Genomic DNA, 26526 nt, shown 5'->3' on the forward strand with positions numbered 1-26526 from the left:
GAGCGGCCGCAAGCCCAGCTCCGGCTAGCTGACATTTCCACCTGCACCCACCTGAGGGGTGAGCATTTGGGGAAGAAAGCGGCTCCTCTCCCTCTCCAGGCCAGAATCTGATCTCCAGATTAGCCCGCTGGTTATCAATAGAGGCACCGCTCGTGATTTGCAACTCTACACTCCTCCAGCCCCAAACCAGCATTGACGAAAAGGGACTTTTCAATTGCCAGAGCAAGGGGACTGAGACGTCGCTCCACTCGTCGGCAATAATTGGCAAAAGAGCAGCGGCATGCGTTCTGCGTTGACCTAAGCCTTCTCCCTGTTCTACCAAGACCGGTCTAATATTTCAGACCTCCTTGCTCCTCTCGCCTACGAAGCAGGTTGGTAATTTTTTTCCATACCTAAAAAAAAAAATAAATAAATCGTATTTTTGTATAGGGCACGTTAAGTGATATCTTTATGTGGCACCCAAGCGGTGCTGGGCTTGCTCTTGTTCTCGGGCTGCTCTAGTCCCTGCTAGTCCTGCCTGCTCTTTGCTAACAACCCCACAGTGACTGGGATTTGCCACCTCTCTAACATCCTCTTGCTTGCTTTCTGCCTTCCGAAGTAGGGAATATGGTGAAGCTTTTCCTTGGGGGAATGAGTTTTTCTAGGAGCTAGGTCGTGGCCAGCAGATTGTGGCCATGAGCGGTGCCCTGAGCAGTGGGGCAGGGAGAAACTCCCTTCACATGGGGCTTTGAGCTTCCCAAAGCCATGTCCCCTGCTGTACCCCTGGGCTTTATGTGTGAATAATCAGAACTAGCCACATCTGTTGCTCCCTGTTGGTTATAGGAATAAATCCCATGGGTGATTTATTAATCCCAGCCTGCAGAGATGCTGTGTTTCGTGGACATCGTGGCCATACAATTGCAGCTTATGGGCCATATGAAGGGAAGCTGATCCTGCCTGGTGTAGGCAGGCTGCACACAAGGTTTTGGGTGTAGTTTGAAGCCGCTCATCTACTCCTGCACGCACACGCTGGGAGCAGTCGATACCTTCCTGCGAGCTGTGCCCGTGCCGTGCCTACGTGCAGCGAGCGAAAGCGACGGGCGAAGAAATCAAAGCAGGTGTTTTAGCGATACCTTCGATTGGATTAATAATGATGAACAAATTGCATTAGGCACGGAAGGAATTAAAGCTGGCACAGGGCTTCGCTTCCCGTTTCCCAACCTCGTGTCTGCTCCTGTCTCGCTCATTGATTCCTGTACAGCAAGAGGTGCCCAGCTGTGTAAATGTTTGTGCTTCCTTCATTGCAGCCCGAGGTGTTGGGGATCGCTGTGCCAGCAGCCACCCCAGGGTCCTGGTGGGGCCGTGGCCCAAGGCTCCCTCCTGGGGGGCAGGAATTGCTTCCAAACCATGGGGACACACCGGGCTCTTGGCAGCTTCCCGACACCTCCTGAAATTAGCAGCTCTTCCATGTGGTTATGGGCTTGTCGTGACATACCCGAAGGGCGATCTCCCATTAGCACCAGGGAGGTCTCGTTATGGCCCTTAACGAAGGAGGCATCTCGGGTCTGCTCGGTGGGCAAGAGACCCGCAGCTCTGCACCACCCGAGCATCCCCCCGGCGCCTGGTTGGGGATGGGATTTCCCAGGGGAGTGATGCGTGTCCTCCTTTCTTTCTGCCCTTTAGGATGAACAAACGATCGTTTCTCGGGACCTGGGTGGCCCTGCTGGTGATGACCGTGCGGCACCAAGGTTAGTACCGCTCCCCGGCTGAGAGGGGAAAGCTTCAGAGCAGTGCCGTGCCCTGGGACCACAAAATACGGTGATTTTCACCCTGAAAATTCCCCTTCCCTTGGTTGGAGCAAGTGCAAGGGTGGATTTAACATTTCCCCAAGGCAGAGGGCTGGCGGGTTTTAAGGGTGATGGCCACACGGGGAGATTTGTGTGCCCCTTTGGGTGAGCACCGGTGCTGGATCTGCAGCAGGGACAGGGTGCGTGGCGGAGACGGATCTCCCGCCTGTGCAAATGGCCCTCGCCTCATTGAGAGCAATGAAGCACGAGGAGTTTAGGCTAAATGAGGAGCCGGCGTGCTGCTCTGAATACGAAGTCAGCAGCAAAGCCGACGGGTACCCGGGCCTCGCTGAGCACTTTATGTATGGGTGCGTAGATCAGGGGGAGGTCTGTGCGTGCACACAGGGTGCGTTGGAGAGGTTGCAGCAGTCTTGCCAGTGCTACAGAATAAAGTATGAAGAATTTCTTACGACCAGCCAATGCCACCTAAGAGTCAATCCATGAGCAGTAGCAAAATGCCACGGTTTGCTCGTAGCCAGGTTTTCCCCTGGGCGCCTGCTGGGGATGAGCAGGAGCAGAGGTGCCCATAGCCTGGTGGGGTCTCAGGGGCATCTGCAGCAGCTCCTGCCCAGTTCTCACAGCTCTGTGTGAGGAGGAGGTTTGGAAAATCAGGCTGGAAGAGTCCTGGTGACCTGCCTGGGGTCGGGTAGGAGCCCTGAGCTGTGGTCTGATAGGGTGGTGAAAAGCGCAGGAGCAGCTCCCCAGTCTCATGGGGTGATTAATTTTGGTTACGTGTTAATTTAAAGAAGGGCAAGCTGAGTTGCTACGGACTGGAAAAGCCACGTTAGGTTGGTATAGTGGCAGATTTGCACCCTGTGGCCAGTGCTGGGCGTGGGGCTGACCCTGGGACCTCCAGGATGGAAACAGGGAGCCGGGAAATCCTGAAGCCGTTCCCCAAGCCGGCGGCTGAGGTGCCGTGGGGCTGAGCTTGTCAGGCACGAGCTGGGGCTCTGCGTCCTCAGGCGGAAAATGAGGCCGACTGGTTCAGCCATGAGAAACGCCACCCAGGCAAAAATCATTATCGGCGGGGCCCAGCGGTGCTCGGCGAGGCGCCGTGCCGCATGCAAAGCGCCGCGGTGCTGCACCAGCACTGCTGAGGGAGCCAGCCCTGGGAAGTTTGTGCTGAGCTCCCTGTTTAGAGAAGAAGTCAAATCTGCGTCTGGGAGCTCTGCCTCGGCTGTAATAACCCGTCAGTTGTGTAGCAGCTGTGAAATGACTGGCTTTACAGGCTGTCAGCGAGGAGTTTTTGGATATATCTGTGAAACCAGGCTCGCGGACGCTGTCAAACGTCGCCTCCTTTTATGTCTGGCGGGGCACTTGGGTTGTGTGTGTGTTTTTTTTTAGGATGCAGCCAGGTCAGAAAAGGCTTCCCCTTGTTTCCATCCCCCTTAAGGCTGGGTTGGAGACACGAAGAGGGGTCAGCCGGTGATGCTGGCTGGGCAGCCCTGAGGAGGATGCTTGAAGAGAGCATCCCGGCCCCATCCAGCAAGCTGTCTGCAGCTGGAGGCCTCCAAGGGGCACAGGTTGGGACCTAGGAAATAAAAGCATGTCCCGAATCGAGGTAAACAGAGCCGTGATTGTTCGGAGCCCGGTGGCTCCCAACAGCTGTGATCGAATGTCACGAGGGCTGCGCGCTGCTCTTCTACATCAAAGAGGGGAGGAGGGGGAGGAAAGGGCACAAAGTCCCCGTTTGCCGGGTGAGGAGCCACGCTGGTAGGCAGCTGACAAAAACAGGGGATGAGACGATGGCAGAGACCTGGCAGGGGCTGCAGCGGAGAAGGACACGTGCCCTGGGGACAGAAGTGTCTGCTTGTGACGAGAGCTGATTGGAAAATGGATTTTAGTCTGGTAGAAAGCAGCAGGCTTGTGCTGCCACACATCAAAAGCATCTCCTAAAATGTTTCCAGGAGAGGCAGTTACGCTCACCAGCAGAGCCTTTTAGCAGGAAACCTGCCCATGCCAAGAAGGGCACTGCCCCTGGTGCTCCAGCCCTGCTTTGGGGGCTTTGGGGGCACGGGCAGGAGGAGCGTGGCCATGGGGTCGCCTGGGTCTCAGTTGGTCTCTCTGAGCACGGCATGAAGCAGCACCTCCGGCACATCTTGGGGAGAGCGGGGCTGTTGTGGGTGCTGTAGTGATGTGAAGCTGAAGCACAGGCTTGGGCACAGTCATGCAGAAAGCAAAACGTGCTGCTGGGAGCTGTGAGCGCGGCTGGTGGTGGCTTGGCCCCAAAGGACCCTTGGGCGATGCTCTCTCTCCTGCCCCTGCCATTGGGGGCAGGCAAAGCCACGGTCCCCACCATGCCCTCTCCAAAAAGTCAGGACCGGTCCCCACTTAGCTGTAAGGACTCCCTCCTCTCTCTCCTCGCAGCTCACGCCATGGCGAGCCTGTATCCCTTCTGGCACAACGACACGAGGACGCCCAAAGTCGATGATGGAAGCTCTCCCGAGATCAAGCTCTCCATCCCGTTCATCTTTTTCGGAGCCCCGTACAGAAGCGTTTATGTAAGCAGAGCAGCAGACCTTCCTTTTATTCTTTTCCTAGCCATTAGCTGCTGCATTTTAAACGCGCTCTTGCTGTCATCAGGAATGGGAAGATTTATTAGCACCCACCTGACAAGTTCTTAGATTTCATGAACTGATAGGTTTTATGATTAAGAAAGTCAAAGGTATAGTTAATGGGCTAATGTTCAAGGGGAAGGAATATAAAAGGCAATAAATTGTCTTTGTAGGTGATTAAATGGTACAGCAAAGCTCAGGGCTTGACACAAGGAACATTATTCCTGTTACATGACAAGAAACAAGAACACGCAGAGACCCACAAGGAAAAAAGAGGTGGTGGTTTGGCCGCACGTGGAGGTGCCCACGATAAGGGCAGGCTGCTGCTGTTTGCAAGCGATGGAGCAGCAAGATCCTGGCAGAGGGAAAAGGGGCTCCTGCAGGCGGTGCTCGGGGATGGTGAAGCTGGGCAGTTTTTGTAGGCTTTTCAGGGTTTTGTCCTGCCTGGGGCTTCCTGCATGCAGCCATTGTGACCATGCTGGCCTCCACCAGTAGGGTGTATGTGCCTCGATCATAGAATCACAGAATCAGAGTCATGAAGGTTGGAAAAGCCCTCCAAGATCATCTGGTCCAACCATTCCCTACCGCCAATGTCACCACTAAACCATGTCCCTAAGCACCGTGTCCAGCCTTTCCTTGAACACCCCCAGGGATGGGGACTCCACCACCTCCCTCAGCAACCTGTCCCAATGCCTGACTGCTCTTTCTGAGAAGAAATATCTCCTAATTTCCAACCTGAGCCTCTCTTGGTACAATTTAAGGCCATTCCCTCTTGTCCAGGACTTCTCATGGGCTGCCGTACCCATAAACCATCCCCCTCCAAAATGCTCACCCCACGTTTTCTGATGCCCCAGCAGCTTGCTGCTAGGGCTTTCTCCAATCCCCTTGTCCTCTTTACAGGTCAACAACAACGGCGTGATCTCCTTCAACGCCCTGGTCAGCCAGTTCACCCCGGAGGCCTTCCCCCTGACGGACGGCCGGGCCTTCGTCGCGCCCTTTTGGGCAGACGTGCACAACGGCATCCGCGGGGAGATCTACTACAGGGAGAGCACGGACCCCGAGCTGCTGAGGAGAGCCTCCAAAGACATCCGCAAGCACTTCAAGGACATGTCCTCTTTCTCTGCCACCTGGGTCTTCATCGTCACCTGGGAGGAGGTCACTTTCTACGGAGGGAGCAGCACGACGCCGGTAGGAGCAATCGGCCGTGTGCCTCGCTGGGTGGTGTTAGATGGTTGTGCATCCATCTGTGTACAAATATATACCGGGGTGTAAGGCTGGGTAGGTCGCTTTGTTCTCCTGTAGCTGGGCACCAGGCTCCTGTCCTTCTGTCTATGAGCCCTGCTCGGTGCTTGCAGAGCTCCAGGGACAGCATCGGCTGGCAGGCAGCGTGCCAAGACACGGCTCTGACGCCGGTGAGGATCATTCAGCCTCAATCATATTCTGGCTGTGCAGATGCCAGCCTCCCTCCGTGCCTTGAGCACAGTGGTAATGCAGAGATATTTTTGTGGACGGGCACCTCGGACTAAAAGCCTTTATGCAGGAGCCCAGGTTCTGCTCCAAATATTGGTGGCTCTTCTTGTGGCACAGCGCTAATTCAAGGGGGCAGCGAGGGCATCGGGTGTAAGGGAGGGGACAGCTGCTCTGAAAACCTGTGCTTGAAACAGAAAGGGGAAACAGAGGGGCTGCTGGATGCTCTGTGCTGACAGCTGACCCATCCAGACTGACCAGAGCCACACGTGGATTTTGGCTGTGGTCTCTATTTCCATAAGGTCCCATCGTTGAGGATAGCGATGGTGCTGAGATGTTTTTGCAGACATGAAAGTCTTGCAGACTGCTGCGAGCAGCTGGCACTGGGGGATCTGTGCCACTGGCAGGACCTCACAGGAGGCTGGGGTGCAGGCAGCAAGTAAGATCTGTTTCCCAGACTGTTGTTTGGGAAAGTAATTTTTAGTATTTGTGTGCATTCTGCGAGTGCCAGAAGTTTACCGCTTCTGTCTCGAGGAGTTGGCTCTGCTAAACAATTCAGCTCTTTTCCACTTGTTAGAGAGGCTCAAAATTTAATGCATATTTGTTGCCAGTCCTGGCAGCACTTGCAGAAAAAAAAAAACACATATATATATATTTGCAGACAGCAAGCAATATAGAGGTTCGTGTATTGCCCGAGGAATTACATTTGCAACACAATGCAATTTATTTTGTTATAGAGCAGTCTTCCCACTCGGTAGCGGCCAAGGCTCAGGGTTGGCACGTGGAATAGCACAATGCAACTTAAGCAGGAAATTCATCGCAGTGCAGAATCGCTGCAGAAAACAATTTTGCGAATGTGGCCTTGGGGATGCTGCAGTTGCAGTCTCTCAGTGACTCCGGAGCAAATGGGTTTGGTTTACAAGAGCTTTATTTATTTAATTATTTATTTATTTCCATAGGGTTAGGGTGCTCAATGCATTTCTGTCCACAAGTGCCAGACTGGGAAGTTTCTGTGGTTGGTGAACGTATTCCTAATGAGGAATATTGGAGATCTGCAACCTCCTGGGGCCAAAAGAAAAGGGTCTGCCCCTCTTGGTGCCACAGCAGCTGTTGCAGAGGCAGAGTATGCTCCGGCTTGGAGTAACGTGCTGTCTCTGCTGGAAAGCAATCACAGACCTCCAGCCAGGATGAGGAGGTGATGGGAGGCAGAAAACTGCTCTGTCTCACCATGCTGAGGACGTTCTGGGTGTGCTGTGGTCCGCAGCCTGCAGTGAGAGTCCCAAGGGCTGCCCACAGCCCAGGTGGGCAAAGAAAGACATTTTTCTGGACATCGGGTCCAGAGGGAGACCTCTGTAAGAGGTGCAGTGCATGCTTTGTCCTCTGCTGAGATCGTGATTTGGAATGGATCCATCATGTTTCCATCACCCCTGGAATGACGATCCATCACCCCGAGTATTTTGTGATTCTCTGATCTTCCCATGGGTGAATCCTGCCTCTGGATTTACATGGATACCTGCAGGTATCCCCTCCGTGCAACTGCAAAATGAAGAGCTCAGTTTTATGCTGCCCTTGCTGGCCATGCTCTTCCTGTACAGGGCTTGCAGTTTTTTGAATTTATTGGAGTGTTTGGGGCTGGAAATGCAGAGTCATTTCAACCAAAGGAAGGGCCCGATCAGCAGATTTAGCAGGTAGCGATGGGATGTGGCAGCCAGGCAAAACACAATCCACACGGCTGCCTTGGCTGTAACGCACCGGTAGCGTTGTGGAATATGGATGCAGCAGGGAACTGGGTAAGAAAACACGTCAAGGAAGAAAGCTAAGGCAGGGTAATGGAAGATAACAGGTCACAGCAGCCTGAGCCCTGCTGAGGGCTTGTTTTCCACAAGCTCATTCTCTTGCTGCCATCTATTGGCATTGAACTGGATTGGAGACAGCACTGCTGCCTTCCCAGATGGAAGGGCTGGTGGGGATGGGGGCAGCTGGCAGCACAGCACCGAGAGGCAGCGTGTTTGGGTCCCATTCTGCTCCTGATCCCAGTCCCTGCCATGCACCTGCAGCTCTCCCAGGCAAGGGATGAGCGTGGCAGAAAGGGCATCAGGAGAAAAGCCACCTCACCTTGTGACTCTGTTGATGTTTTCCCCAGGTGAACACTTTTCAAGCTGTGCTGATCACCGACGGGGTGTCGTCCTTTGCCATATTTAACTACCAGGAAATCAGCTGGACCACGGGGACGGCCAGTGGAGGGGACCCCCTGACCGGGCTCGGCGGGGTGATGGCCCAGGTGAGGCTCTGGGTCCCATGTCCTCAGCTCTCCCCAGCTCTTTGATAGTTGCCCACAGCTTCCCTGATGTAATTTTTTTTTGCATACATTTAGATTTAAACCTACATAAAAATGTAAACATAGATCTGTACTGCTTATAGTGCCTGTGGAGATTTTCACTCACATCCAAACTACCTGAAAACTGAGATTCCTGAAAAAAAACGCTTTGAGATGAAAGACAGCATACTCAGGAATTATTGCGAGCAGAGAGGTGCAGAAATGCAGCGTTGTTTTCCTGCGAGGAGGATGGATGTGTGATGGATTTTTTTCTCTCTCTGTGTTAGGCTGGCTTCAACGGTGGAAACCTCACCAACTTCTTCAGCATCCCAGGCTCAAGAACCCCAGACATAGTCAATATAGAGGAAACGACCAACGTTAATGTGCCTGGGCGCTGGGCTTTCAAAATAGATGGCAGAGAAATAGATCCGGCCAACGGCTGCAGCCTGAGAGGTAAGAGAGAAATAGCAATGCCTTTTTACAAGTTTTGGGGTGCAGAATGGCAAAAGGTCATGGGGACAGAGAGGTTTGTCATTTGTCTCTGCGTGGGCATGTCTTGTCCAACTCTGGTGCATCCCTACGTGCTGACTCTTGGACGGCTGGAGAATGAGCTCACAATGCATGTTTTTGGCCAATTCTCAGTGTGGATGAGACCTGACTTGGAAGATCTGAGAAAAACGAGAGGGGCCCATAAAGCTTTGGGAGGCTTCAACCACCAGTGAACAAAGCTGTCGCCAGTGCTTGCTTGGTTTCACCCCCGTGGTTTCGTCAGCAAGGCGTTGCTAAAAGCCTCCATTTCTGCTGCCTGGACGCACACAGTCCAGGGCTGATGGGGCTCGAGGGGTTCTCAGGAATCAAACAACACCTGGAGGTTGTCTCGATTAATTGCTGCAGTGCTGATGGAGATGTGAGAAATACTTCAATAATTTTCTTAGATGGGGTTTTCCGTGAGACTATTTTATTCATGAGAAAGACCTGGGGACGGCTGTGCCCTCTTCTCCCTGGGATGGGGAAGCTGACAGTGTTGTCCCATTTCCCTTGTTTCTGTGATGTTTTTTTGGGGGCGTGATAAATTCCATGCCCCTGCACCAACTGCAGTGTCTGTGCATGCGTCACTGGTGGCATGGAGATGTAAAGGGATTAAATGAGACATCATGGGGTCTGTGCTACGGAGAGATCACTGCATTGCCCTTTGACAAACAAAGCTGTCAGGAGCACCCGCTGTACTCCTGGAGTCTGTGTAATGAAGGAGTTGTCACTTTCTGCTGGATGCTGGAGATGTCACAGCTCTGGGCTGCCCTGCTTCTTTATGGCCTGGTTTAGGATTATTCCAAAGACGACCTGGATGACCCAAAGGCTCTTGCAGCCCCAGAATGGTTTTGGGTTCACCGATCCTAAAATTTCAGTTTGCTGCAATCACACGCAGCAGGATGGTTGGTGCAGGAGCCGTTGCGAGCAGATCTCACTTAAGGAGATGTTCGTCACAGGGAACTGTAAAACAGCATTTTTTTGTAGCAGGCGGGGAAGAGAACAAAAAGTTTAGGAGAGGTAAAGCAGAGGCAGCGTGCACGGTGCAATCCGCGTGAAGGAGAGGTGTGAAAGACAGCCATATGGAGGGGAGGAAGCTCACACGGGTGTCTGCCACCCTTACTCTGCCATCTCATGTCTGCTGGCTGGGGGATCGCTCATCGGATCCGACGTGTGGGGTGGAAGTTACTTACCAGCAGCTCCTTGGTCTCCTAACACTATGAGCTTTTTTGGACTGGGACTGAATTCTGGTAACAGTGGAAGGACTCAAACGCAGGAGAAATAGCCCACCAGTCAGCCAGCCCACATGGTGCGCACACCGACTGCTACACTTCGTTGTGGGAAGGTCTCAAAAAGGATGCAGGGCGCACTGCAAGCTCAGCTGTGATAGCATTGCTTTGCCAGCAGTGTGCAGAAAGCGGCTGAGGAGCCCGGCAGCACGTCCCTTTGTGGGCATACGACCTGCAGACCTCTCTGTAGGACCCGTAGCCTTGTCTGAGGAATTCATGTTTTGATGTAACCATGCCTCCAACTGTGGGTGAGGTTCCTCCGTTAAGAAAAGTGAAAAGTGATGCAGCACGTTGTTTTTTTTTTTCTTTTTCTCTCATGCAATTTTAGGACAGTTTCTCCGGCAAGGGGAAATCTTCTGGGACAACTCAAACTGCACCACCAAGTGCCGCTGCCTGGACTTCAACAATGAGATCTTCTGCCAGGAGGTGGCTTGCGGCCCCTTTGAAGAGTGCGAACCGAAGATCAAGTTCTTCCAGTGCGTGCCGGTGGAGAGCAGCACCTGCGTGGTGTTCGGAGATCCGCACTACCACACCTTCGACGGCTTCCTCTTTCACTTCCAGGGTTCCTGCTCCTACCTCCTCGCCAGGCAGTGCTGGCCAGGCTCCCAGCTGCCCTACTTCAACGTGGAGGCCAAGAACGAGAACCGAGGCGGCTCCTCCGTCTCCTGGCTGAGGGACATTTTTGTGGAGGTCTACTCACACAAGATCGTCCTCCCCAAGGGCAGCTTTGGGAAAGCAAAGGTAAGAGCCTCATTGAATGGGGTGAACTTGGTGGGTTGGGTCCTCCAAGGTGATGGTGGGACTGTGCTGGCAGCCCCAAGACCGTGGGATGGTGCTTCTTGGCTCTGTGTGTCCCTTGGGGTGGAAAGCACTGGTGGCAAAGCCATGGGTCAACAGAGGCCTGAAGCTTACTGATGGCTGGCTGACCTTCTGCACCCATCTGTAAACACAGGGTTGTACTGCTCCCCTCTGAAACCTCTTGCTATTTCATACAATGTCTCAGTCATGCGGTTGTGTTCCTGCAGGTGGATGACTTGGTGGTGTCCTTACCCATCTCCCTGGAGCTGGGAGCAATAAAAGTCTACCAAAGTGGCTTGTCCACAGCTCTGGAGACCGATTTTGGCTTACTAGTGACTTACGATGGGCAACACTATGCCTCCGTCTCTGTTCCTGGCACGTACATCAACGGCACGTGCGGTCTCTGTGGGAATTACAACAAAGACCCCGAGGACGACATCCTGCGCTCGGACGGGAGGTTGGCCGTGTCCGTGCCGGATCTGGGCGAGAGCTGGCGAGTGCCTCACCCCGAGAGAAAGTGCTCACCCGGCTGCGTGGAGAACTGCAGCATCTGTGACGCCACCACCGAGTCCTTGTATTTCTCCCCCGAATATTGTGGCTTCATCAACAAGAGCGGCGGGCCGCTGTGGGAGTGTGGTGCCGTGGTGGACCCCACCGCCTTCGTCCACAGCTGCGTCTACGACCTGTGCAGCGCGCGGGATAACGGCACCGGGCTGTGCCAAGCAGTGCAGGCATACGCCACGGTGTGCCAAGCCCTGGGCATCCCGGTGGGAGAGTGGCGCACCCAGGCGGGATGCGGTAAGTGTCGGGGTGCTTGTTCTGGGAGTGCTTGTGGGTGCCTACCTTCACACCTAGGAGATAAACTTGATGGGAGGAAATCTCAACAGGAGATAATCCCGATGGGAAATAATCTCAATGGGAGATAATCTAGATGGGAGGAACAATGAGGAGGGAGTTGCTCAAGGCAGAGTGGGTCTGGCAAAAGCCAATCGATCCCAACCCTCTGTGGTGTGAGAGTCTCGTGATAGCAAAAGGGTAGAAAAGGTCAGGCAGAAGTTGGCTGCTGTGATGTTGGAGGCTGGACTGGAGTGCAGGCTGGCTGGCAGCACACTGCTCAGCACACCCACCTCTTTTGGCATTAAATTGCTGCAGGAGGCTTGACCGTGCTGGGACTATTTTGGAGAAGCTTTTGCTTGCGTTAAGGGAATAGGGAAGGCACAGGAGAGAAATGGCAAGGCCAAGTCTACTGGAAAGTGATGTCCCTGGGTCATTTCACACTGCCACTGCCGTGGGTCAATAGGAATGAGGTCTGTGGCCCCAAACCACATGGTAATGTGCTCCTCCTGTTGTTTGTGTCCCCTCTGCACCCACAGCAGAGGCCGTGCGGTGCCCGGAGCACAGCCACTACTCGGTGTGTGCCAGCAGCTGTCCTGCCTCCTGCTCGGACCTGACGGCCCCACTGTCCTGCACCTCCCCGTGTGCTGAGGGCTGCGAGTGCGACGAGGGCCACGTCCTCAGCGCCGACCGCTGCATCCCCGTGCAAAAGTGTGGCTGCGATGTGGACGGCCGGTACTACACCGTTGGGGAGTCTTTTTGGGCCACGGCGGACTGCACGGTGGAATGCCAGTGTGAGGATGGTGGGGAGGCCAAGTGCTTCAACATCACCTGCCTCGAAGGAGAGGTCTGCACTATAGAGAACGGCTACCGGGGCTGCTACCCCAAGCGGGAGAGCCTGTGCCTGGTGGGGCAGAACCAGGTGCTGCAGACGTTTGATGGCGTCGCCTTCCCCTATCCGCTGGAGCACTCCTACACACTGCTCAAAACCTGTGCGGAGAGGCCGGACTTCATCGAGGTGGACATCAGCCAAAAGAAGCCAGGATACGTTCCCAACGGGCTGCGTGTCGTGCGGATCCAGGTGGTTGGCCAAGAGGTGAAGGTTGGAGGAACCAGCCTGTCGGAGGTCAAGGTAAAGGTGCCACCGAGGGTTGGGGTGGGAGGCGGTGGCTTGTGCCATGGCACCATGTCCCTTTGGAGATGCTGTAGGTCCATGGCCTTGGACTGCTCCTCAATGTCAGGACCATCACAAGTGCCAAAGTCCATCCACTTCCTCCAAAGTGAGAGGCAGAAGGACTGGGATCGTGTCCTCTCATGGTCCTTGTCCCTTAGACTTTCCATCCGTGTCCCTGGGTGGGTAGAGGCAGAAGGCAACAGGTACTCACTGAGATGCTGTTCTCATGGCACAGCCCATGCAAACCACATCAAAGAGCTAACAAGGCTGGGGGCAAGCAGAAAATAAAATTAGCACCCATATGTTGCAAGCTCTTTGATTTTGATTAACAGCACGGTTGCCAGCAGAGCTGGTGGCTATAATGTTGTTATGGTCAGCAAAATGGCTGTGGAAAAGAAGGAATATCCCTGCTCAAAGGTCTCTGTGCCTTTTGTATCCCAACCTTACTTGTTGGAACTCCATACTGCAGCTGAGGTTTTGCTCTTTGTTGTGCTGAGCCAGGAAGGCCACAGGAGAGCAGGTGGGATGCTGTTCTGTTGGGCAATGTTAAATGGAGCAATGGGTGGCATTTCCAGCCAAGCCTCACTTGCCAAGCACTTACTAGCCAAGCATTTATCAGCAGTGGGTGATGGTGCAGGATGAAGAAAGGGCTCGGTTGAGTCAGGCAAATCTGAGCTCTGGGTTTCATTGGGAGTGGACGGGGCAGCCACTGTCCAACTCCCCCAGAAGGAGCAGTTTGGTAGGGGAGGAAAGCAATACTGTGGTGTCCACACCACTGGATTTGATATAGTGGTTATATAGGATATAACCCCTGTTATTCCCATTTGTTCACTAAGTCGAACCTGGAGGCTTTCCTAAAGTTGCTATTTTCTTCTCCAATTTGTTCTTTACTGAAAACACATCCTCTGTGGGGCAAAATGCAAAAGGGGACAGCTACATCCTCCCACTTGAAGGAGGGTCCTGGCCTTCAAGTACCGAGCCTGGGTCAGGAAGCGTTTAGTATTCTCGTCACGGTGCAGCCAGCAGATGGGAATGTTGTGCAAAGTCACATCACCCTTACTGACACATTGTGATCCGCTTATTACTTGCAGGTGAATGGTTACGACGTGGAACTGCCATATTTCCACCCTTCTGGCCGCCTGGAGATCTACCGTAATGACAACGGCACCGTGACAGAGGCAGAGGGACTGCTGAGCATCGGCTACTACAACTCGGGGCTCCTGGAGATCCGCCTCTCCACCTCCTACTTCAACTGTACCGGGGGCTTGTGTGGCTTCTTCAACGGCAACAGCAGTGATGAGTTCTGCCTGCCCAAAGGCAAGTGCACGGACAACCTGGAGCTCTTCCTGGAGAGCTGGACCACGTTCGACGAGATCTGCAACGGGGAGTGCGGGGACCTCCTCAAGGCGTGCAACAACGACTCGGAGCTGCTCAAGTCCTACAGGAGCCGCTCCAGCTGCGGCATCATCAACGACCCCACCAACAGCTCCTTCCTGGAGTGTCACAGCGTGGTCAACGTCTCGGCCTACTACAGGACGTGTCTCTTCCGCCTGTGCCAGAGCGGAGGCAACCAGTCGGAGCTGTGCGACGCCGTGGCGCGCTACGCTGGTGCCTGCAAGAACGCCGAGGTGGATGTGGGCCAGTGGAGGAGCCACAGCTTTTGCCGTGAGTCTGGGAAAATTTTTAATTATCTGGGGCATTTTTAAGTATCCTCAACACCTTGGGAAGGTCTATTTCTCAGGAGTTTGTGGGTGTAAAGAAGTAGACTGCATTTTTTTTTTTTTTATTGGGCCACCAGAAATTACAGCCTCTCTTCCCCCTGTTGTGCACCTTGTGCATACCCCTTGGTGGTGTTCCTCCATAGAGTAGATGGAAAACCCTCAACAGCAGACCAACTGGTGGAAGAGAGGCTTGGACCTGGCTGGTTTTCAGGAGCTCCACAGCACCCCAGCACTTAGGGCAGCATGAGAAGTCTGAAATCATGTGAATGAATGGGGCAGAATTGCCTGAACTCTGGCAATCTGGGGCAGTTTTCCCACTCGCTCACCTAGAAGTCAAGCAAAGATCGGCATGAAAGAGCTTTGTCTGTTGGAGATGTCCTCTGCTACAGAGGCTGATGTGTACAAAGTGCTCTCCTGGGGAGCACATAGAAAGGAAAGAGGTGGTGAGCATAGCTGCTAGCACACTGCATCTCCCATATTTTTCATCTGTGGGCAGCATTTCCCATAGCAGCGTGGTAGCAAAGCCCAGTCCTGGAGCTCTTACCAGGGTCATCAAGCCAGAAGGTGACCGGTGTGTGTTAGAACCACAATGTCTTTTGGACCCGAAGATGAGGACCTGCCACCCTGTGGACCGATGGCAGTTTCTAAGCAGTCCCTTTGCCTGCAGAGACAGATTTCCCAATTAAGCAATTTCATGGTGGCATTTCAGGAGATGTGAGGAGCTTTACGACGTGGTGTAGGAGCATTCCAGAGCCGCAGATGGCGGCTGACAGTACTGTAAGCTATCACCGGAGGATAATTCGAATAAGGCATGTTTTTAGCTGTCACTATAAACTTGCCGTTGATGGGAAAACATTCATAATTCAGCAGCGAATGTGAAAAATCCCCAGCATGGCAGCACACAGTCAGTGGGATGCCTCCATTATGGAGGTTTTGGAGAGGCATCCATTTGGGAAGGCGGCACGTCCTCTGGGTTAGCAGGAGGAGGTTTCGCTTGGCACGTGTCTCCAATGTGACGAGGGTGATGGCAGTGAGAAAAAGGGGTCACAAAGGGGATGGGAAGACCAGGTGGTTGGGAGGGCGCTGGGACAGCTTCCCCTCTTGCTTTTTTTTTTTTGCAAATGGGTCGCAGCTCACCCCGTGTCCACATTTCTCTCTACTCACACACTGTGTCCAACACCCCCAGCCCTCGCATGCCCTGAAAACAGCCACTTTGAGGAGTGCATGAGCTGCGTGGAGACCTGTGAGACGCTGGCTACGGGCCCCGTCTGCACAGACACCTGCACAGAGGGCTGCCAGTGCGACGAGGGCTTCGCCCTCCGCGGCTCCCGCTGCGTTCCCCGTGGTGAGTGCGGCTGCAACTTCGAGGGCCGTCAGCTGGCCACCAACCAGACCTTCTGGATGGACATCTCCTGCCACTTCCTCTGCTACTGCAACGGCTCGGACAACAGCGTGTACTGCGAGAACGTCTCCTGCAAGGACGACGAGTACTGCCTGGAGGAGAACGGCCTCTACTACTGCCATGTCCGCACGGACGCCTCCTGCATCGTCTCCGGCTACGGGCACTACCTGACGTTTGACGGCTACTCTTTCGACTTCCAGAGCAGCTGCGCCCTGGTCCTGTGTACCACCATCTCCCGGCCACGGGCTGAGAGGTCGGACACTTTCCCCACGTTCACCGTCACAGCCAAGAATGAGGACCGGGACACCTCCCTGGCCCTGTGGGTGAAGCAAGTGGAAGTGGAGGTCTTCAACTACAACATCGTCATCCACCGCGCCTACAAATACACTGTGATGGTGAGCGGGGGCCATGAGGGGCAAGGAGTGGTGGTGGGTGCAGCATCTACGAGGGGTTATTTCTTCCTCCCACCCCCCTAGGTGGTTCCCTGTGCACCGTTTGTTGTGTATCAGTACATTTTCCAGGTTCAGGAAGGGCAAATCTTGGAATATTTGTCCCTAGACCACCACTTGGAATAGCTTTTGGAGGGGGCTTCCTTTTTGGCTGCCACGTTTTGGAGGCTGGCTCTAGGCTGGTTGTTTCACCTTGGTGTCCTGCTGCAGAAGGTTTGAGCATCCCAGCTCACCAACCACCTCCTTTCCTTCCCCGCAGATCAACAACGAGCGTCTCTATCTGCCCCTGAAGCTGGGCCAGGGCAAAGTGAACATCTTCGCCTTCGGCTTCCACATCGTGGTCGAGACCGACTTTGGGCTGAAGGTGGTGTACGACTGGAAGACCTTCCTCTCCGTCACCATCCCACGCAGCTTCCAGAACCTGACCTACGGCCTCTGCGGCCGCTACAATGGCAACCCTGAAGATGACTTGGTGGCCGCGGGTGGCATGCCAGCGTTCGGTGTCACCGACTTCGTCCAGAGCTGGGCAAAGCGGGACACCTTCTGCCGGGTGGGCTGCGGTGACCGCTGCCCTGCTTGCGGGAAGGTGGAAGGCTTCTGGAAGCCCCAGCAGCTCTGCAGCCTCATCCCCAGCCAAAGCGGCGTCTTTGCCAAGTGCCACAGCAAGATCAGCCCCGGCTTCTTCTACAAGAACTGCCTCTTCGACACGTGTGTGGACGGGGGGGCCATGCAAACGGCCTGTGGCTGGCTGCAGAATTACGCCAGCACGTGCCAAACGCAGGGCATCGCCGTCACCGGCTGGAGGAACTTCACCTCGTGCTGTAAGTGCCACCCTGCTAAGTGCCATGGGACCAGGAAAGGGCAGGCTGATGCCCAGCTTCCATCCCCATCCATCCCCATCCCCACCAGCGTCAAGGGAGGAGTTCAGGAGGAAGCTTTCTGCCAAGTGTGCAATGCTGATGCTTGTTTTTTGCGTTGGTGGGGTTGAAGGTCAGCAATTGAGCAGTTTTCCCTTAAAGCAGCCCATACAGGCACAGCAGAGGGTTGCCATCCCCACCTTATTAGCCATCTCTGAGTCCTCAGTGTGATCACTAGCATACAGAAGAGAGAAATTGTGAGCCCTAGGTCTGCACAGGCACCTCAATGTCACACTTGTCATTGTGTCAGAGGTGATCTGGAGCACCTTGGGGCCACAGCCTCGCTCCATGGCCTTTCCCATGCAGCAGAGCCATGGGAACTGAGAGCCCGTTCCCCTATCACTTGGGGCATCAGCACCTGGGGTTCCCTTGTTTCCACCCTGCAGTCCTAAAGCAGCAAGCGTCCATCCAGTCCTTGCCAGGGTTGGATCTGTCCCCATGTGCTCAGTCCTCTGGGTGTAGTTTTGAACCGTGTGTGGCACAGCAGGAGCAGGGATAGAGAAGGTGAAGCCTCAGGTTCAGGAGGCATCATCCATCCTGCTGTTGTTCCCCAGGAATTTTATTAGTGAGACTCGCAGCCAGGAGTACATGTTTGCTCTAATGAAGCCGCTCACTGTAGTCAATAAGATTACAGCGCAACGTCCAATTAAGCTCCTGAGGATGGGCTCCGTGCGTCTCCCTGGCAGCCGCTCTATCTGGCAAATCAGCTGGGAAGTAATTGTCACTGCTAACAAGACTGAAAATTAAATTTATGTTGTTCTTCCTCCTAACGAACAACCTCCTGGCTCCAGAGGCTCCCACAGGGCAGGGGCCATGAGCTGTCACCCTGTGTGTCCTGCCCAAAAGCACCCCAGTGAACTGGTGGCATCTTTGGGTGCACAGCAGCCCCTAGGCTTTGAGGTCTGATGGATAAGGATCAAAGGCCAGCTGGTAGCAGCACGTCCCCTGGCATGTGTACCCAGGCAGAAGGCATGGGAGCTCCATATGCGGGCTGGGAACCCCCAAGAGCTCTGTGGGCACCGCTGTCCTCCAGCCCCAGGGTCAGCAGGAGCCAGTGCCCGAGGGTTTGTGTGCTCCCCATGAGATGCTGGCTGGCAGCCGGTGATGTAAGGAGCTTGTAGGAGACCTCAGTTTTCTCCAAGGAGCTAATCTGCACCCCTCGTGTTCTCCCTGCACGTTGCAGCCGTCAGCTGTCCCCCCAACAGCCACTACGAGAGCTGCGTGTCCCTGTGCCAGCCGCGCTGCGCCGCCATCCGGCTCAAGAGCGACTGCAGCCACTACTGCGTGGAGGGCTGCCAGTGCGACCCCGGCTACGTCCTGAACGGCAAGAGCTGCATCCTGCCCCAGAACTGCGGCTGCTACTCTGATGGAAAATACTATGAGGTACGTTGGGAACATCCTTCTCGCCGTGCTGTCTCCCAGCCCCTTGTGTGACATCTCTTGAGGTGTTGCGATGTGCCTGGTCACTGTGGTGTGCGGGGCAGGTGTCTAAAGGAGACGAGCAGGGATCACACAAGCAGCATGTGCTGACATTTCCAGCTCAGTGTGAATCAATATGAGCTGAAAAACAAAGGGCAGGAGGTGCCAGGGGGTGCAGGGAGACAGAGAAGAGGGATGTCATCCCTGGCATGCCACTTATCCTTCTGTCCTGCAAAATCGTTGTGTGGCTGTTAAGTGAGGGCAATTTGGGTGTCCTGCAGGGAATGGGTTGTAGGAAAGGAGTCTGGTGACCAGGGATGCTGCCTTTAGCTGGTGTCAGAGTCCAATACTTTATGGCAACGTTCTTCTAGGGATTGCAAGTGAAGTGGGTTTACTGTTTCTTATGAAATCTACTTGTTTGTAGCTATTAGACATTACTGGAGATTGTGTGGAATTATCATGATGCTGTAAGCACCACAGCACAGTTGGGTCCCAAAGGAACTGTGCTGTGCCTTCTTGGTCTCTGGTCAGTCACTGTCATGGTGCGGGGTGATCCCTGTCTCCGAGGAGAAAAAAGGGGCTCGAAGCCAGCATGAGGCCATTGCCATCCTCAGAATTTACCTTGCCAGTTGTTCTATTTGTCTGTTTTACACCAGGACCCTTTGGTCCTCTGCGTGTGGATAAGCACAGCCCTGCTAATAGTAGCTGTGGTCACTTCCTTAGTGTGCGGGACCACAGCTGTGTAGAATGATGCTGAGATGGTTGGCAGGCTCGTTTTGTTGGTGGCATTGCTCACATTTTGTGTTCCTTTTTTTTTTTTTTTGGTGTTATGGTGAAACTGCTCTGCACAGAGTGTCTTTGCCAAGCCGAGCACACCTCTGTGTGCTTTTACCCCATTATTTTCCTATGGGGTGCTTGGCGGACTGGATTTTGGCAGGCAGGGCACAAGAAAGGGACAAGGAGGTATTTACAGTGCTGGGCACAAGATGAGGTCACCGTGGCAGTGGAAACGTGCAGTGTCCTCCTGCTTGCGGGTAGCAGGGATTTTGGCAGCTGTGCACAAGCATTCAGTGTGTCATCACCAGATTTCCTGCTCTGTGAGGCAGAGGGAAGTAAAACCGGGCTGAGCATCCACGGAGGGTCAGGCAGGGGTCCCTGTCCCTCCCCAGCCGTGACCCGTTTGTCTTTCAGCCCAAGCAGCTCTTCTGGAACGGGGACTGCACGCGGCGGTGCCGCTGCTTCCGACGGAACCTGATCCAGTGCGACCCGCGGCACTGCAAGTCGGATGAGGAATGCGCCTCGCGCAACGGCGTCCGCGGCTGCTTCAGCACCCGCAGCTCCTTCTGCCTGGCGGCGGGCGGCGGCGTCTTCCGCACCTTCGACGGCGCCTTCCTCCGCTTCCCTGCCAACTGCGCCTTCGTGCTCTCCACCATCTGCCAGAAGCTGCCTGACTTCTCCTTCCAGCTCATCATCAACTTCGACAAGTGGTCCTCGCCCAACCTCACCGTCATCTCCCCCGTGTACTTCTACATCAACGAGGAGCAGATCCTCATCAATGATAGGAACACCGTCAAGGTGAGGTCTCGATGAGGTTTGGGCCATGGGGAACCAGCTCCTGAGCGAAGGGGCCAGGCACCCATGCCCATTGATGAAGAAGGGCAGTGTACCTGTCCCCATGTGTGACCAAAAAGCCACGCAGGTCACTGGTAGCACTGGTACCAGCAGCTCCTTGCAAGGGATGTGACTGCTGTCCATAGGGCTTGGAAAAGCGATGCCAGCCAGGATGAAAGGGATGACAGGAGGCAAAGTTTGTCCCTGTCTTTCCGTCCTCCTGCATGTGGGGAGGTGCAGCTGTCTAATTGCTGGGGGATGCAGGCCTGGTCTTTTAGGGTAGGAGAACTCTGTATGTGGCTGTCTCGGTGGGAGAGGAGCCCCAGCTAGAGCCTCTGCACGCTTGTAGGGCTTATACACTTCAGCCTTATGCAAGCATCTAAGAGTAACAGGGGTTGAGTGAGATCTGTTGGGAGAAGGACAAGGTGAAGGAGAAGGCCCAACAACCCCAGCTCAAGCAGAGGCATCATGTTTTCCTGTTTGGGGTACTGGGAGGCATTTGCAGAGATGTCTGTGGGTGGCCAACGCTCCTGTCTGGCAGCAGACAGAACAGGAGGGACGTCAGCCTGATGTCCTCTCCCACACCAGGTGAACGGCAGCCACGTGAGCATCCCCTTCGTCACGGGGCTTTCCACCAAGATCTACAGCCAGGAAGGCTTCCTGGTCATCGACTCCGGCCCCGACATCCAGATCCGCTACAACGGCTTCAACGTCATCAAGATCACCATCGGCGAGCGGCTGCAGAACAAGGTGTGCGGCCTCTGCGGCAACTTCAACGGCGACCCGACGGACGACTACGCCACGCTGCGGGGCAAACCCGTGGTCAGCAGCGTGCTGCTGGCGCAGAGCTGGAAGACCAACGGCATGCAGAAGAGGTGAGGCATCCCCACCGGGCACGGGAGGGAGCGGGGCCAAGCGCATCGTGAGTCCCCCCTGCGACGTGTCCGGTGCCCGCAGCTGCAACGAGCTGCAGTACTCCCAGTACGCCGCATCCTGCGACAACGTCCGCATCCAGAAGCTGCAGAGCGACAGCTACTGCCTGAAGCTGACCGACATGAAAGGCTTCTTCCAGCCCTGCTATGGCCTCCTGGACCCGCTGCCCTTCTACGAGTCCTGCTTTCTGGACGGCTGCTACAACCACAAGAAGGTGCAGCTGTGCGGCTCGCTGGCCGCCTACGGCGAGGCGTGCCGCACCTTCGGCATCCTGGGCACCGAGTGGATCGAGAAGGAGAATTGCTGTAAGAGAGACGGGGTCCTGTGGGATCCCACGGGGGCATCCCATATGGCGCCCATCCCCGTGGCCTGAGGATAAAGGTCCCGCTCGCGGCGCTTCTCGTGCTGTTTAGCAGGAGTGGTGGAAGACCCCTGCGCGGGCGCCGACTGCCCCAACCGGAGCTGCGAGCTGGATGACGGCGGGGAGCTGTGCGGCTGCGTTGAGCCCCCACCCTACGGGAACAGTGAGCACGTCTGCACCAGCAGGGGGAGAAGGGATGGCCGGGGTAGGGTCTGGGTGTGCCGTGTCCTTTCTGGTGGTCCCGTAACCCTTCTTCTGCCCTAGACACCCACGACATCATCGACGCGGAGGTGACCTGCAAAGCCGCCCAGATGGAGGTGTCCATCTCCAAGTGCAAGCTCTTCCAGCTGGGCTTCGAGCGTGAGGGTGTGCGAGTCAACGACCGCCACTGCCCCGGCATCGAGGGCGAGGACTTCATCTCCTTCCAGATCAACAACACCAAGGGCAACTGCGGCAACCTGGTGCAGGTGGGATGGGGCAAGGAGCCAGGGTGACTTCTCTCAGAGTTTTTGGTCTGAGATCTCATTGTCCAGCTGATTTGTGTCCTAGCCTGGAGGATTAGGAGGAGGAAGAGGAGTTGTTGGGAGGCTCAGGAACCTGTGAGGTCCCTGAGGTCTTTGGGGTCAGGGAGGAAGGGGTGGTCTGAGCCGGTGACACTGGAATTGCTGGGTATGGATGCTCCCTAGGGGAAGGTACTGCAGCGGTACACAAACCTTTGGGGCCAGAGGTGGTGTTTTATAGAGATGGAGAGCCCCCGTGGTCACACCGCGATGCTGAGGCACCCATCAGGAGCAGGAGGTCAGAGACGATCAGTCTCAAGGGGTACGGTTTGCTCCCTCCTGCAGTCTAACAGCACACACATCGTGTACAAGAACACGGTGTGGATCGAAAGCGCCAACAACACGGGCAACATCATCACCCGGGACCGGACCATCAACGTGGAGTTCTCCTGTGCCTACGAGCTGGACATCAAGATCTCCCTGGACTCGGTCGTGCGGCCGATGCTAAGGTCAGAGCAGGGGGAGTGATGCCACCCCTCCTGGGTGTGCACGTGCAGCAAGGTGATGAGGTGTGAGTAATCCTTTTGGTAGGTCCAAGCCTGTTCTGGTTTCTTGTCGTTAGCGTGATTAACCTGACCGTGCCGACGCAGGAAGGGAGCTTCACGACCAAGATGGCCCTGTACAAGAACTCCTCCTACAAGCACCCGTACCGGCAGGGGGAAGTCGTGCTGACCACGCGGGATGTGCTCTACGTGGGGGTCTTCGTGGTCGGGGCCGACTCCAACCACCTGATCCTGATGCTGAACAAGTGCTACGCAACCCCCTCGCGGGACAGCAACGACAAGCTGCGCTACTTCATCATCGAGGGAGGGTAAGGGAACTGGAAGGGTAAGAGAAAACGTGTAGGCTGTGATAAAGGCAGCGTAAAAGGCAAAGCCCAAGCTGTGCTGAATCAGAACAAAATCAGCAGTTCATTCACAACATCCCTGCAGCGGGCAGACGTTCAGTCAATTCCAGGAAAGCCGGGCTCCATCGTGTGCAGTGGCTATTTGGGAAAACAAATGCTGCAAGGAGAACGTCCTCCTCTCCTTGTCTATCTCTCCCCCAGCATTTATTGCTCAGCACGGTGCCACATGGGACGGGATAGCCCTTTGGCCAGTTGGGGTCACTGTCCTGTCCAGCCAGGGCCAAAATATCAGCCCAGGCTTGGTTATAAATGGAAAGCATCGTGCCAGAGGAGATACTATGATGATGGTTAGCTCTCTCTCAGCCAAACCCCATACATATTGTAGGGATGAGTTATGCTGACAAGTGGGTCCCATGATGCTCCCATGGGTACAATGGGACCAAAGAGCACTGCTACAGCACCTGGGCAAGAGGTCTTAGAGGGTGAGGGGAGCGTAAAGTCCCTTCAGAGAGAGTCCTGATAGCAGGAGCACCATGGCAAGCGTCTGTACCTTGCACAGGTGCCAAAACATGAAGGACAACACCATCGGCATAGAGGAGAACGGGGTGTCCCTGACCTGTCGCTTCCATGTCACGGTCTTCAAGTTCATCGGGGACTACGACGAAGTCCACCTGCACTGCGCCGTCTCGCTCTGCGACTCAGAGAAATACTCCTGCAAGATAGTAAGTGGGGCAGGCACTGTGGGCCGGCTTGGAGAGGCGGGTAGGGACTTTTCTGCAGGTCTTGAAGGACACCATGGGCATGGCTTATGTGTTGTTCAAAAGGTGACCAGAGATCGAGGAGGAAGCTGGGAGGACCATACCTCCCTCTGGGTGCGGGGAGGAGAGCTCTGCCATGGGCAGGTTGTCCATAACCTGAGCTTTGGCTGCATTGGGTGTCTTTTTGGGACCTGGGTTGGTCAGAGGGGGCTCGGACAGGGGCTGAGAGTGATGGATGTACCCCTTGTCCCTGCCCAGAACTGCCCCCAGCACCGGCGGTCAGCCAGCGCCTTCGCCCAGGAGGCCCACGAGCAGATCCTCTCGGTGGGACCCATTCGGAGGAAGCGTAAGTGCATGTGGCAAGGGGAAGGGCACGGCGTGGGGGTGTCCACCTCCTACCGGGACCTCTGTGGCACGAGGTGATGGCAGTGTCCCAGGGGAGAGCGAAAACCCCGGTAGGACTTCTCGCTGCAGGAGGGAATGGGGGTCCTAGTGGCCAAAGCGGGGGCTGCTTGGGGTCCAGCAGCATCGCCCCCACCCGATTCCACGTGTTTTTGTCCCCAGGATCAGACTGGTGCGAGGACAACGGCGGCTGCGAGCAGATCTGCACGAGCCGAGCGGACGGGCCACTGTGCAGCTGCGTGACGGGGACACTGCAAGGGGACGGCAAGAGCTGCAGGGGCAAGTCCTGAGGGTCTGGGGGGAGATGGGGTGGGGGGGTCTGCTCTGAGACAGAGCAGCAGCGTGGGGAAGGTGGCATTTCATAGCAGGACAGGGATGAGGCTCGGGCTCTCAAGGTCAGTGGTGACGTGTGCTGGTGGTGGCCTCTTGGCTAAGAGGTGGAGCACCCAGAGGGTCAGTTTGGCACAATCATCTCAGGGGATGTGTGCTGTGTCCGTGCAAGGCTCCCAGCTCACGGGCTCCTTCTTGTCTTAACAGCCTCCAGCTCTTCGGGGGATGCCCGAGCCCGAGCAAGCCTTGTGGTGGTGGCACAGCTGTGGCTGTGGCTGTGCGTGGCTCCGCGGGACCCGACCTCGTAGGTGCGGCTCCGCTGCCCGGCCAAGTACTGTTCTCGCGTCAGCCTGAGTCTCTGTAGGGTAGGAGCCAGCACCCCCAGCAGCGAGCCTGCCACCAGCCTGGCAGGAGAAGGACTCGACCTGGAGAGCAGCCGGATGAGCGCCTGGATGGGCATCGGAGGCACCGTGATGGCAGAGCTGGATGCGTGTCAGGATGGATGTGGGACTTGGTTTTTCCTTTGCAGCTTTTCCCAGGCTCTCTTTTGTAGCACCCCATCCCCAGCACCCCTGTTAGTGGAGCAGGATGGGCTCAGACTCATGCGCTTGCATGTGTCCTTGCCCTCAGAGGGGCTCCCCAGGGAGCAGGACGCATCGGTGAAGCACTCGGATCCAGCCAGAGGTAGGTGTTTTGGTGCAGGTGATGGACCAGAGGAGCACGTTCGGATCAGAGGACATCAGCACACCTCAGGAGCATGGCACCCGGTGGCTCTCCGGAGAGGGGAGCCATCAGGGTGCACGGTGGAGAGCCAAGCGTGTTCCTGGGGTTTTGGGGAACCCCGATGTATGTGGTGGCCTGTCCTGATGCGTGGGGAGAGGCCACGGGGGTGAGCCTGAGAAAAGAGGGCTGGAGCCAAGTCCTCTCATCATGGTCAGAGCCGTCACGGTGTCTTTTGAGGGGAGGCAGCAGGGTCGGGGGCTGCCCACCCAGGACGGCACCAGGCGGGCGGTGGGCTCGGGGGGCCGGCTGGCGCAGGGTGGGGGCTGTTTCTGTGGGGGACTTGTCTTGTGTTTGTGTTTTGTGACACGGCTGCGTGAGAATAAAAAGCGGTGTACTCCTTCGTAAGCGGTGTGGTGTGGCAGAGCTGAGCGGGGACGAGGCCACAGGGGGGTCCGGGGACCCCATGGGGGGAGGACTGGGCCTTTTGGGGAGAGGTGGGCAGCGTGGTCATAGGCAGGAGGTGGCTGCAGGGAGTCCAAGGGGGTCCCAGAGGAAGGGGTGACAGCAGGCTGGTGGCTGATCACCAGCAGGGTTCCCCGAGGTCTCCTTTTGGGGTCAGTTCTGTTCCGGTGGTTTTTACAAAAGATCTGGCCGCAGGACTTGAATGTGTGCTAAGGGCATCAAACTATCAGAGAGCCTCCACAGGAGGGCTACAAAGGTGGTGAAGGGGCAGGAGAGGAAGATAGCAAAGGAATCAGAGGACTGGCTCTCCCATCTCCCATCCCATCCCATGCTGTGGGGCACCCCAGCATCACCCCCTGCAGCTAGCACACCACCCGGGCAGGCAAACACACAGGGAGAGGAAGAAAGCCAGGGAGAAAAGCAACGAGGGAGCAGGAGACAGAGGCAAACAGGCACGAGAGAGCAATGGAAGGGCACCCAAAAAAGACGGGGAGGGAGAAAGCAGCACAGCAGGAGAGGGAGAAGCAGAAATAACGAGGCAGATGGGCGGACACAAAGGGAAGCAGACCTCAGGAAGAGACAGAAAGTGAGGATGAAGAGGCAGAGAGGACAGAGCCAGAATGCTGGAAAAAAGACTGCCTGCGGTGGGTGCAGCGATTCCCAAAGGCCCACACATCCCACGATGGGACCATGGGGCTGGTATTAGGGTCGATCTCTGTCCGTGAGTTGGGTGTAAGAGCACAGCCCTAGCAGTGCTGCTGTGCAAAGCGGGACAGAGGGAAGGCGGGGGGGCAGTTATAGGGCTAAAAACCCACCTGGGGGGGCTGGCATAGTCCTGAAACA

General features: G+C 55.6%; 1 protein-coding gene across 3 annotated transcripts; it reads left to right on the forward strand.

The window, feature by feature from the left end:
• On the forward strand, window positions 1-25483 carry TECTA (tectorin alpha). Of its 3 annotated transcripts, none has more exons than XM_084495980.1 (24): window positions 2-371; window positions 1663-1727; window positions 4194-4327; window positions 5282-5569; window positions 7992-8129; window positions 8453-8618; window positions 10311-10723; window positions 11008-11578; window positions 12154-12746; window positions 13880-14453; window positions 15696-16306; window positions 16620-17181; window positions 18461-18660; window positions 19888-20271; window positions 20896-21182; window positions 21265-21545; window positions 21654-21764; window positions 21866-22068; window positions 22447-22610; window positions 22724-22972; window positions 23568-23730; window positions 24025-24112; window positions 24331-24447; window positions 24706-25483. In XM_084495980.1, exons 2-24 carry the CDS (start codon window positions 1664-1666, stop codon window positions 24804-24806), a joined length of 6462 nt encoding a protein of 2153 aa, XP_084352106.1. In that variant the 5' UTR covers window positions 2-371; window position 1663; the 3' UTR covers window positions 24807-25483. The 3 variants fall into 3 exon arrangements, 2 of the variants coding, with proteins under 2 accessions (XP_084352106.1, XP_084352107.1); XM_084495981.1 differs by having other exon boundaries at window positions 12157-12746; XR_014685483.1 differs by lacking the exons at window positions 22447-22610; window positions 22724-22972; window positions 23568-23730; ... (1 more) ...; window positions 24331-24447; window positions 24706-25483 and having other exon boundaries at window positions 1-371; window positions 21657-21764; window positions 21866-21881.
• The last annotated feature ends 1043 nt before the right edge of the window (window positions 25484-26526 follow it).

This window comes from Aythya ferina (assembly GCF_964211825.1).
Source record: "Aythya ferina genome assembly, chromosome: 22".
In the NCBI taxonomy this organism is placed as follows: domain Eukaryota; kingdom Metazoa; phylum Chordata; class Aves; order Anseriformes; family Anatidae; genus Aythya; species Aythya ferina.

Coding starts and splice junctions, on each gene's coding strand:
- TECTA (XM_084495980.1), top strand. CDS start 1,664: ATGAACAAACGATCGTTTCTCGGGACCTGGGTGGCCCTGCTGGTGATG. Junction 5,570..7,991: donor GAGGGAGCAGCACGACGCCG/GTAGGAGCAATC, acceptor TGTTTTCCCCAG/GTGAACACTTTTCAAGCTGT. Junction 22,973..23,567: donor TACTTCATCATCGAGGGAGG/GTAAGGGAACTG, acceptor TACCTTGCACAG/GTGCCAAAACATGAAGGACA.